An 11,854-nucleotide genomic window follows, 5' to 3' on the forward strand; every position below is an offset into this window, starting at 1 on the left:
TTGGGCTACTCTGTGGGAGGCCCTGCAAAGTGGGGAAAAGTCTGGTCTGTTGCAGGAAAATGGTGGATGCCTCTAACTGAGGCCCAACCTTGGAATGTTTGCTACAGGCCCGAGGTTGCCCACCAGGCGCTTGAGGCTCTTCTGGATGTCGGATGCCTCGCTGCCCGACATCCTGGCGCCAGAGACTGGGGGTAGGGTGGGGTAAGACGGGGAGTGTCAGCTTCAACTCTCCTGTCCGAACAGATTCATCTTAAAACATCACGGAGAACACCGGGTTAGAGTTCATTCAGTGAAGTTAATAAAGCAAAGTCTTGTAGTGCTCAATAGTTGCTGCATGATGAATTATTTGAACTGGACTCAAGATGAGTCTAGAAGGACGTGTAAGCCCGGCGGTGAAGTGGAGGTCTAGCGCCAAGTCCCAGAGGCTTGAGGAGACAAGCTAGGTCGGAGGAAGAGGGGGAGCTGAGTTTGGCTGGCTCTGAGAGCGCCATAGGCCGTGCGAAGTTGGAACCACCACGCGGTGGCCTGAGCCCAGGGCCAGGGGCAGACGGAGGACGGCGTCGGGGTAGTCACCCGTCCTCGGAGTGCGCGAAGAGGGGCCCCGGGACCCCCGCGAGGCTGGACTGCGCCTCCCCCTCCCCTTCCGGGGGCGGGACAAATCAGACCCCGCCCACCTAAAGGTGGCTCGGGGCTCGGCCCTCTCAGCGTCCCGCTGGAAGGAACCTTAGGGGCAAACAGGTTGGCGAGCGGTCCCAGATTGAGCAATCGGGGCCGTTCCTCTTTAAGGGGCGGGCGGGGGCGGGGCTCCCCTGCCTCATCCCGGAGGCTGAGCCCGTCCCGCGGCAGACGGCGGACGCAGTCGCCGAAGCTGCGCGGGGCTGCCTGGTCCCGGGAGGCGGTGCCGAGGCCGAGGTGAGGCGGGAGGTCGGGGCAGGAGCCCAGCCACCACTTGGCCGCAGGCTGCATCGTGTCGCCGGTTCCGCAGGCACCATGAGCCAGGACACAGAGGTGGACCTGAAGGAGGTGGAGCTGAACGAGCTGGAGCCCGAGAAGCAGCCGATGAACGCGCCGTCCGGGGCCGCCATGGCCGTGGTCGTGGCGGGCGGCGCCGAGAAGAACGGTCTGGTGAAGATCAAGGTGGCCGACGACGAGGCGGAGGCAGCGGCCGCGGCCAAGTTCACCGGCCTGTCCAAAGAGGAGCTGCTGAAGGTGGCGGGCAGCCCCGTCTGGGTGCGCACCCGCTGGGCGCTCCTGGTGCTCTTCTGGCTCGGCTGGCTCGGCATGCTGGCCGGCGCCGTAGTCATCATCGTGCGGGCCCCGCGCTGCCGCGAGCTGCCGGCGCAGAGCTGGTGGCACAAGGGCGCCCTCTACCGCATCGGCGACCTTCAGGCCTTCCAGGGCCCCGGGGGGGGCGACCTAGCGGGTGAGCTCTGTGCGCGCCCCTGGTGTAACGGGCCACCGGCCCCGATCCTGTCCCCCCACCCCGTCCCCGGCCGGGAATCGGCCCCGCACCCGGGGACGTAGCTTCTTCCTTTCTTTGAAGAAAACCGCCCCCACTCTGTCTTGCGCGAGGGTAGCTGACTCAGCGTCTTCCCTTCCCCCTGCGGCGCAGGAAGCCGGTCGCTGACGTTTCTGAAGTAATGTGCCGGGCACCTTACATCAGCAACTCTGAGCGGCGTGATCCAGGCTCACCCCCGGCCCCACACTTAGTTCCGGGGAGAGGGGAGACTAGGGCAGTTCAGGGGCCTCTCAGAGGGGCTTCGCTTTAACCGCTTTAACCCTGCTTCCCGGTTTCAGGCCTAAAGGGGCGCCTCGATTACCTGAGCTCCCTGAAGGTGAAGGGCTTTGTGCTGGGCCCAATTCACAAGAACCAGAAGGATGACCTCGCGGGGACCAACTTGGAACAGATCGACCCCACTTTTGGCTCCAAGGAAGATTTTGACAATCTCTTGCAGTCGGCCAAGAAAAAGAGTGGGTGTCCTGGAGTTGACTCCGAAGCAGCTGAGAAGGGGTTGGCTTTCTGGCCACAGGAAAGCCAGGATAGGATTTTTGTTTGGTTCACTCCTGACTGGCTCTGAATTTTCCTAAAGCAGGCACAGGGGAGGTTTCTTGGGCTTCAGTCTAAAATGAATTTGTCAAGTGGCTCAGAGACTTTTCTACTTGATGTGTGTCCAGCCATTTAACTTCCAGGCTTCAGTGCCCTTACTTGCAAAATGTAGGCTTCCTGATTCAGTGGTTTATTTTTATTTATTTTATTTATTTATTTAAGTAGGCTCCACTGCCCAAGGTGGGACTTGAACTCACGACCCTGAGATCAAGACTCGCATGCTTTACTGACTCAGCCAGCCAGGCATCCCTAATTCAGTGGTTTTTTAACTTGCAGAGGAGCGGATCCTTTTGAGAAAAATATCCAAATAAAATCAGAGGGTTCACTTTGGGGGTGGGGAGCCCAGGGCCCCATAGCTCAGCCTTGTCTACTACACTATGTGCCTTCTGCCCTAGAAGATCTTAAGCCGGGTTCAAATCTAAGCATTTGTGCCACATAATACATAGGGAGTAGTCTACCGGCTTGTATTTGTTGTTCTCCCTTTTCCCTCACCCCAGAGTCTTTCCCACCACTACGTTTTCCTCCATTGTTCCAGGTATCCGGGTCATTCTGGACCTCACTCCCAACTACAGGGGCCAGAACTCGTGGTTCCTCCCCTCGGAGATTAACTCTGTGGCTGCCAAGATGAAGGTGAGTGAGTTGGTGCTGATGGCAAGTGGGAGCTGGATGTTGGGGCTGTGTTGATCCTCTTGGCAAGCCCTGTAAACCTAGCCTGGCTCCAGCTGAGGGGCCCTTGCCCCTTGGAGCCAAACTGACGCACTCCTCCCACACAGGCAGGAGGGTAGGCCAACAGTGCACCCCCCTTTTTGCTTGTTCCTTTTCTGGCCAGTGATTGTTTCCTTGACTCTGATGGTCACAGGGCCAGGAAAGGAATCTCTCAGATGTCAGTCTGGGTTTGATTTTTCTTCCTTTTGGGAGAGGAAGCCGTTTCTCTGTGGGACTCCTGTTCTGCCTGTTTTCCCAGCTCTTGTTTGATGTGTTCTGGAGTGGAGCCCAGTCTGAAATTGTAAGCATTGTGATCTTACATGTCTAGGGCTATGCCAGGTATTTTGTGTATGTTCTAAACGTCTCTATGGCCACACAAGGACCCTGACATCTCTCTGCTGTAAATGAAGAAGCTAAGGTTCAGAGGGGTTTGCTGTGCTTAGGATTTGAAGTCCCAAGTAGTCTCATTTCTGTAATCTGCCTGCCCTGAACAAAGGTTCAGGTGTAAAGACTATACTGAGCAGGCTGAGAATGGGACTTTGTCATCCGGGCTCCTAATGCCAATGCTCTAGGACCCTGACCAGTTCAGCGGGGGTAGAATAAAAATGGAGCAGACCCCGACCCTTTGCTGGCCCTCGTGATTCTGAGGTAGAATTCTTTACTCCCAGCATTTCCATAGGACCCTTGGGGTCATCCAGTTCAGCCCTCGCTAATTGCTGGAAGACCCTTTAAGAGTTATTGATGGGGGGACAGGCGCGCCTGACTGGCTCAGTCGGTAGAGCATGTGACTCTTGATCTCAGGGTTGTGAGTTCAAGCCCCATATTGGCGGTAGAGCTTACTTAAAAAAAAAAAAATCTCTTAAAAGTTATTGATGAAGGCGTCGTGTTTGCAGATGGTGTGGCGTGAGGTCTGGTAGCTTCAGATGAAAATGGAGACGAGAGGAGAGAGCACAGGGCCTGGGGCTGTGGGGGTGGGGCCCCATGTTCTGCGTTCACCACCACCGCCCCCCTCCCCCCCCCCCCGCCCCCCTTGCTTGGAATTCAGGCCTGGGCCTGTGCTGAGAGCTGACTCCTTGTCAAATCTTCATCTAGACTGCCCTGGGGCTATACTTGGAATTTCAGTCTTTCATCATTGGCCTTGCTCTGACCTGCTCTCTTCCTTCTACCCTCCCCAGGCCTCAGGACGTTGGGAGAGGAGTAAGGACACTTGCGGTGGGATCTTGGCTAGCATTTTGGTCCCGTGTCTGCTGCTTGCTGACGGTGGTCTTGGGCATGCTTCCTTGCTGCTCTGAGAGGGTTTCCTCATTTCTGACACGAGTATACTAGCATTCCACCATGCTAGGGGTTAAATGAAGTTGTGTTTACGGACATAATTTTTCTCTTGGGCCTTTCCTATTAGGTGTCCAAAGGTGAAGCTGTGTGATTTGCCCTGGGGAGGAACAGAGAAGTGAAATGCTGTAGCGTTAAGAATCAGTGATAGTTCACAAGGGGAGGGAACCGAACGCTAGCCCTTTATGATAGGGGTGGTTAAATGAGGCCGGTCAAGGCAAGTGACTCTCCCAGGGTCATGGGGAAGTGCGTCCTGGGCAAGATTTGACATGGGCTGGATTTTGTAAGCCTTTGAGTCAGAGTATTGATACCTTTCTCCTGTTCTTTTACCGCCTTCCCTGTAGGATGCTCTGAGTTTTTGGCTGCAGGCCGGTGTAGATGGGTTCCAGGTTCGGAACATAGAGAATCTGACGGTAAGTCACTTTCCACGTGAGAGGCAGAGCCTGGGTGAGAGCAGAGGGACTCTCCAGGGCTTGGTAGTATTCCTTGCTCCTCAACTTTGCTTTTTTTCAATTCTAGAATGCACCTTTGTTCTTGGCCGATTGGCAGAACATGACCAAGAGCTTCAGTGAAGATAGGTAGGTGCCAGGCCTCCCCTGCCAACTCTGCTTCATTCCCCTCTGCTGAGTGCTGGGCCCCAGGAATGGGGGAATTCCTAGCCCAGAGAACCTTCTTAACCCTCATTCTTTTCTTGTTCTTTTTTTTAAAAGATTTTATTTATTTATAAATAAATCGTGAGAGAGATTGCAAGAGTAGGAACACAAGCAGGGGAGTGGGAGAGGGAGAAGCAGGCTTCCCCCCGAGGAGGGAGCCCGATGTGGGACTCGATCCCAGGACCCTGGGATCATGACCTGAGCCGAAGGCAGACACTTAACGACTGAGCCACCCAGGCGCCCCATTCTTTTTTTTTTTTTTTTAAGATTTTATTTATTTGACAGAGAGAGACAGAGCGAGAGAGGGAACACAAGCAGGGGGAGTGGGAGAGGGAGAAGCAGGCCTCCTGCAGAGCAGGGAGCCCGATGCGGGGCTCGATCCCAGGGCCCTGGGATCATGACCTGAGCCGAAGGCAGACGCTTAACGACTGAGCCACCCAGGCACCCCCCCAGGCGCCCCATTCTTTTCTTGTTCTTTACCAACCTTCTCCCTGCACCCTGCTCTGTGCAGGCTCTTGATTGCAGGGACCGAGTTCTCTGACCTTCAGCAGATCCTGAGCCTACTTGGCTCCACTAAGGACCTGTTGTTGACGAGCTCGTACCTGGCAAGCTCTGGTTTCACCGGGGAGCGCACAGAGCTCCTTGTCACCCAGTATTTGAATGCCACTGAGCATCGCTGGTGCGGCTGGAGTGTGAGTACTGCATTGCGGGGGAGAGCGCGCTGGGCGTCGGCCGACGGGGACAGAGGTGGGCCTCGGGGTTCACCTCAGTGCATGCATTCCTGCAGTTGTCTCAGGCGGGATTCCTGACTGCCCTCGTGCCGGCTCGTCTCCTCCGCCTCTACCAGCTGTTACTCTTCTCCCTGCCCGGCACCCCGGTTTTCAGCTACGGAGATGAGATCGGCCTGGAGGTAGCTGCCCTGCCTGGCCTGGTACGGCTTGCTATCTTCCCGACGTGCCGGGGCGGGGGGGATGGTGGTTGTGTTCCTCTGTCCCGGGGACTGTGCGGATGGTAGCAAGCAGACGTGAGCCTTGGGTGGAACTGCGTTTGATTCCTGCTCAGTCCCCTAATCAGTCCCTGTGTGGCCTCGGCGAGTCATTTCCCTGCCATCGCCTTGATCGTCTCTTCCCGGGTACTGCATTTCTTGTAGGGATTCAGTGAGGGCCTATTTTAAAATGCAATGGCTGACCCCTGGTAGGTATCCAGTATGGGAGCCATCACTCACCCGTTCATGGGTTCATTCATTCATTCATTCATGCACGCATTCGGGGCACTCTGTGTCCTCCAGCAACTCGTAGTTTAGTGGAGGACCCAGATGAGTACGAGAGATGGGCAGCCCCTGCCGTGATCGGGGTAAGCGCACGGAGGCACTGGCTCTGCTTTAGCCATCGGGTTGGAGGTTGGCACCCCAGCTGCTGTTCATAGAACGGGTCGTTCAGTTATTCCACAGTTTTAGGGAGTAATTCCTCTATGCCATGCACAGAGGTACAGCAGTGCACAAAAGAGCTGGAGGTGGTGAAGTTAGGTGATAAAATAGAATAAAGGTACCCAGTGCTGCTCAGTCCTGTGCAAAAGAGAGCAGGGCCAGAGGGACGGGGGGATGTTTTCCATCGAGGGGCTGGGAACGGGAGGAGAAGGGAGAGCAGGCCCAGGCCTTTTCCAAGTCCTGTTTTCTCTGCTTTTCAGCCTGCGAAGGCTCCGTTCATGCTCTGGGATGAATCCAGCTTCCCCGACACCTCAGGACGTGGAAGTACCAACATGACCGTAAAGGTGGGTTTTGGGTGGGCCAGGCCTGCTCAGCCGAGGGTGGGCAGGTGACTTGTAGGAGTTCGCGCCCAGGGGCCGCCCTTTATCTTTTCCTGCTGTCTCCATCCTTTGCAGGGCCAGAATGAAGACACTGGTTCTCTCCTCTCCCTGTTCCGGAGGCTGAGCGATCAGCGAGGCAAGGAGCGTTCTTTGCTCCACGGAGACTTCCACGTGCTCTCCTCGGGGCCTGACCTCTTCGCCTACCTCCGCCACTGGGACCAGAACGAGCGATTCCTGGTAGTGCTCAACTTCGGGGATACAGGCCAGCCTGCCAGGCTGGGGGCCTCTGGTGTGCCAGCCACTGCCAGTCTGCCGGCCACCGTCGATCTGCTGCTCAGCACCGATCTAGGCCGCGAGGAGGGGGTGTCTCTGGAGCTGGAACACCTCAACCTAAAGCCCTACGAGGGGCTGTTACTCCGCTTCCCCTACGTGGCCTGACAGGACCCACCACCCTTCCCCTCCCCAGGCCCTTTGGGTCCTGGTTTCTTTTCCTTTTTTTTTTTTTTTTTTTTTTACTGCCACAGATTACAGATGAAACCCCAGATAAAGTGTGTTCTGGCTTCAAATAAAAGTCACTCCCGCCTGGTGAGGTCTTGTATTCCCTCCATCTCTCTGTCAGGGCAGGGGCACCCTTCCCCCTCCGCCCTCCCCTCCCCCCAGACCTGGCATCACAGTGATCAGTGCCAGAGAGTTCCCTGCCCCTGCTCTAGCCCAGAGAGGGAGGGGCCTTTCAGGCTCACAACGATGTGGTGTCAGGGCTAGGACTAGCATCTGGGCCAGGGGCCTCTCCTGGAGGTTTTGGGTCTTACCCCTCTCTTGGGTCTTACCCCCTCAGCAATGGTCTCCAGCCAAGTGTGGTCAGGTTTCCTTGTTTTTGCAGACTTGGCCTTTTAGGAGGAAAGAGTGGGAGCCGGGTGGCCTGTTTTTCCAAGAGGTACTTCTAAAGGATACTAGAGGGCATTCATTCAACAGGAATCTCCTGTGTACTCAGCACGTGCCAAGAATTGTTTCCGGTCCTGGGGTTACAGGCGGGAACAAAGTACAAAATCCCTCTCTCCTTGGGGGTTACAGTTTAGTGAGGAGATGGAGAAGAAAGAAGGTGAATACAATTTAGAGTGCCATGGATATAATGATAGTGTGCCATGGGGAAAGAGTAAAGCAGGAAGAGAGGGAGAGGCCTGGGGTGGAGGGAGTTTGAGGAGGGGCTAGAGGTGTCCTCTCCCAGGAGGTGATGTCTGACTGAAAGGCCTGAAGGAGGGTCTTCCCTGGCCAGATAGCCAGGAAAGGGGGCTCTCTGGTGCCCTCGGGCGGGGGCATGCCTTACTCGAGGGTGGGTTGGGGTTGAGGTCTGGTTGACGGGTTGGGCAGATCATGAAGGTCAGAGTGAGGTGGTCACAAAATTTGGCCAAAGGCACAGCTTGAGGGCATGGTCCCCATAAGACTGCCCTCATTTCAGACATCAGCTGTGAATTCCAGGCCCCAAACCATCCTCAGTGGATAATTTGCTAGAATGACTTACAGAACTCAGGAAAGTCCTAAGATTATGGTGTTTTAATAGTGGAAGGGTACACATTTCCAACAGAGGACAGGGTGCATAGGGTGGAATCAGGGGGCTCCAGGTGTGAAGCTCCCAATGGATTGTCCTCTCCCAGGGGAGCCCTGGACCTGAGACCTCCTTGTTTATAACACACAGTGTGGCCAAGCAGGGAAGCTTACCCGAGTCTTGGTGTCCAGGGTTCTCCCTGGGGCCCATGTGGCTGACCTCGAGTGTCCACTCCCCACCCCCGCCAGAGGTCGTGTGTCCCAAAGCACTTCTTGTAAATCACATTGTTAGACTGACGGATGGATGTCTGAAGGCCCTAGACAAACACTCCTATCAGGACATTCCAGGGACTTAAAGATCACCTCCCAGGAGCTGAGGGCAAAGGCCAGATGTTGGCCATGATTAACTTCACACAGGGTCTGAGGGAGTGGGATGGCAATTGGAGGGTTTTGAGCAGCGAGTGTGGTCTAACTTTGGGTTTTGCTGACTCACTGGCTGTCCTGCTAGCAGGGAGGCTAGGTGGTGAGGGGGGTGTTACGGCTGCAGCTTAGTAGACCTACCGGGATGACAGCTGTGGAGGAGTTATGTGTGCTGACTTTGCAGGTAGAACCACGGGATTTTCTGTTGGATCTTTCTATTGCAGTCTTTTTTTTTTTTTTTTTTTAAAGATTTTATTTATTTATTCATGAGAGACAGAGAGAGAGAGAGAGAGGCAGAGTGAGAAGCAGGCTCCCAAGGAGCAGGAAGCCCGATGCGGGACTCGATCCCAGGACCCTGAGATCGACCTGAGCCGAAGGCAGACGCTCAACCATCTGAGCCACCCAGGCGCCCTTTCTATTGCATTCTTGATCCTTTCGTTGGCCTCATAGCCCTTGGGGAACACTTGATTCCTGCAGGATGCGGCCTGGGCCTCTAAAGGGGTCCTGGTATAGGGGACAGGTCAAGGGACTAGATACCCCAGCTAAGGCCCAGTCCACGTTTCCTCACTTTGGTTTCCCTTGCCCCGCGCCTGTGCCAAGGGCTGCGAGGGCAGGCTCTTGGCAATCTGGTGCGAAGGCACAGTTCCTGTGAAGACTCACTAGGCAGCCAGCCAGCTGGGCCTCGGCCCTTTCTGCCTTGCATGGCCCTTCTGCCTCCTACCAGCACCTCTGGGTCCTGGCCCTTGTCTGATCCGGGCCTCTCCTCTTCCTGAGACCCCGCACCCTCGGGTTCCTTCCCGGGGTGCCGACTCCAGCCCTCCCTGTTTCTCTCTTGCTCTGCCTCTGGCTTCCCCTTCCAACCGGTTGGTGGCATGGCGTCACTGCAGATGGAGGCTCATCCTCATTTCGTGTTTGCAATTCACTGTAGACTTTCACTTTGTCTTTTTTTTTTTTTTCTAAAGATTTTATTTATTTGACAGAGAGAGACACAGCGAAAGCAGGAACACAAGCAGGGGGAGTGGGAGAGGGGGAAGCAGGCTTCCTGCCGAGCAGGGAGCCCAATGCGGGGCTCTATCCCAGGACCCTGGATCATGGCCTGAGCCAAAGGCAGCCGCTTAACCGACTGAGCCACCCAGGCGCCCCCTAATTTAATTTTTTTAATTTAAATTCTAGTTAGAATAGGTTGCCTTTTGGTTTGTTGATAGTTTCCTTTTCAGATTGTTTTGTTAATTCTGTTTCCTCATGTATAAGTTGGTTTTTTTAAAGATTTTATTTATTCATTCGAGACACAGAGATAGAGCATGAGCAGGGGGAGAGGCAGAGGGAGAGGGAGAAGCAGGCTCCCCACTGAGCAAGGAGCCCGATGCGGGGCTCGATCCCAGGACCCTGGGATCATAACCTGAGCCGTAGGCAGACGCTTAACGACTGAGCCACCGAGGCACCCCAGACTTTCACTTTCTTTTTTTTTTTTAAAGATTTATTTATTTATTTGAGAGAGTGAGAATGAGAGAGAGTACATGAGAGGGGGGAGGGTTAGAGGGAGAAGCAGGCTCCCCGCCGAGCAGGGAGCCCGATGCGGGACTTGATCCTGTGACTCCAGGATCATGACCTGAGCCGAAGGCAGTCGTTCAACCAACTGAGCCACCCAGGCGCCCCAGATTTTCACTTTCTTAAAAGCCCTTTCCCATTTCACATTGGGGTGCTGAGTAGCCTAGGGGGGGCCCTGGATATGGAAGATTCAGGAAGATTATAAGGTTTTGGCCGGAGCAGTGGGAAGACTGGACGTGCCTTTGCTGAGGTGGTGAAGACTGCTGGAGGAACAGGTTTAGTTTTTACAAATATCGTAAAATTTACCATGTTAATTGTTTTTAGGTGTGCACTTCACTGTCATTAAGTATATTCACACTGTGGTCTGACCAGCAGCACCATCCACCTCCAGGATGCCATCGTGCTGCACTGAGACTGTACCCATTAAACATAACTCTGTCTCTCCATATTTATTTTTTTATTTTTATTTTTAAAGATTTTATTTATTTATTTGACAGAGAGAAGCACAGCGAGAGAGGGAACACAAGCAGGGGGAGTGGGAGAGGGAGAAGCAGGCTTCCCGCCGAGCAGGGAGCCCGACGTGGGGCTCGATCCCAGGACCCTGGGATCATGACCTGAGCCAAAGGCAGACACTTAACGACTGAGCCACCTAGGCGCCCCGCATTTCTCCATATTTAAAAAAGCATTTCTTTTTAGAGATTTTATTTATTTGGGAGAGAGAGTGAGCGAAAGCACAAGCAGGGGGAGAGGCAGAGGGAGAAGGAGCAGCAGAGTCCCCACTGAGCAGGGAGCCCTATATGGGGCTCTCTCCCAGGACCCCGGGATCATGACCTGAGCCGAAGGCAGATGCTTAACTGAGCCACACAAGCGCCCCGCCCCCATATTTGTTTTTAAAATAGAAAATGAAGAGGGCGCCTGGGTGGCTCAGTTGGTTAAGCGACTGCCTTCGGCTCAGGTCATGATCCTGGAGTCCCGGGATCGAGTCCCACATCGGGCTCCCTGCTCAGCGGGGGGTCTGCTTCTCCCTCTGATCCTCTTCCCTCTCATGCTCTCTGTGTCTCATTCTCTCTCTCTCAAATAAATAAATAAAATCTTAAAAAAAAAGAAAGAAAATGAAGAAACCAAAAATTAAGCGAAGACACAGAAACTCCCAAAGACACTGGGGGAAGTCCTGGTCATGTGTAGACCTCTGTGCCGTGGGGAACAGATGGGAAGATGAACGAGACGGGCTCCGAGTCTGCAAGAGTCTGCCCCGGACGGCCTCACATTCACTGCCCACGTCAAAGGAGGAAGGAAGCAGAGAAGCAGATGTAGACATAGAAGCTGTCTCATTAGCCCCCCAGCTACTCTGTGAAGGAGGAATTCTCAGCCCCCGTTATCATAGTTGAGGCAGGTGGCCAGAATGCAGGGTCCTCTGGACAAATCTCTCACACTCAACATCCACTGAGTTGGAATCCCCAAGGGGTGAGCCTGGGCTTTGATTTTTTTTTTTTTTTAAAGATTTTATTGATTTATTTGAGAGAGAGAGAATGAGAGAAAGCACATGAGAGGGGGGAGGGTCAGAGGGAGAAGCAGACTCCCTGCCGAGCAGGGAGCCCGATGCGGGACTCGATCCCGGGACTCCAGGATCATGACCTGAGCCGAAGGCAGCCGCTTAACCAACTGAGCCACCCAGGCGCCCCTGGGCTTTGATTTTTAACCAGCTTTTTGAAATGATTCCCACAGCACTTTGGGAATCACTAGA

At 54.5% G+C, this 11,854-nt stretch overlaps 1 protein-coding gene across 1 annotated transcript; it reads left to right on the forward strand.

Moving 5' to 3' along the window:
• The first annotated feature begins 833 nt into the window (after positions 1 to 833).
• On the forward strand, positions 834 to 7,078 carry SLC3A2 (solute carrier family 3 member 2). The gene is made up of 9 exons (XM_035013070.1): positions 834 to 1,423; positions 1,798 to 1,971; positions 2,643 to 2,737; positions 4,486 to 4,554; positions 4,661 to 4,719; positions 5,306 to 5,486; positions 5,582 to 5,725; positions 6,481 to 6,564; positions 6,676 to 7,078. The coding sequence occupies exons 1-9, from the start codon at positions 991 to 993 to the stop codon at positions 7,036 to 7,038; spliced, it is 1,602 nt and encodes a 533-aa protein (XP_034868961.1). The 5' UTR covers positions 834 to 990; the 3' UTR covers positions 7,039 to 7,078.
• The last annotated feature ends 4,776 nt before the right edge of the window (positions 7,079 to 11,854 follow it).

This window comes from Mirounga leonina, unplaced genomic scaffold (genome assembly GCF_011800145.1).
Source record: "Mirounga leonina isolate KUSES-001 unplaced genomic scaffold, KU_Mleo_1.0 Mir_166, whole genome shotgun sequence".
NCBI lineage: Eukaryota > Metazoa > Chordata > Mammalia > Carnivora > Phocidae > Mirounga > Mirounga leonina.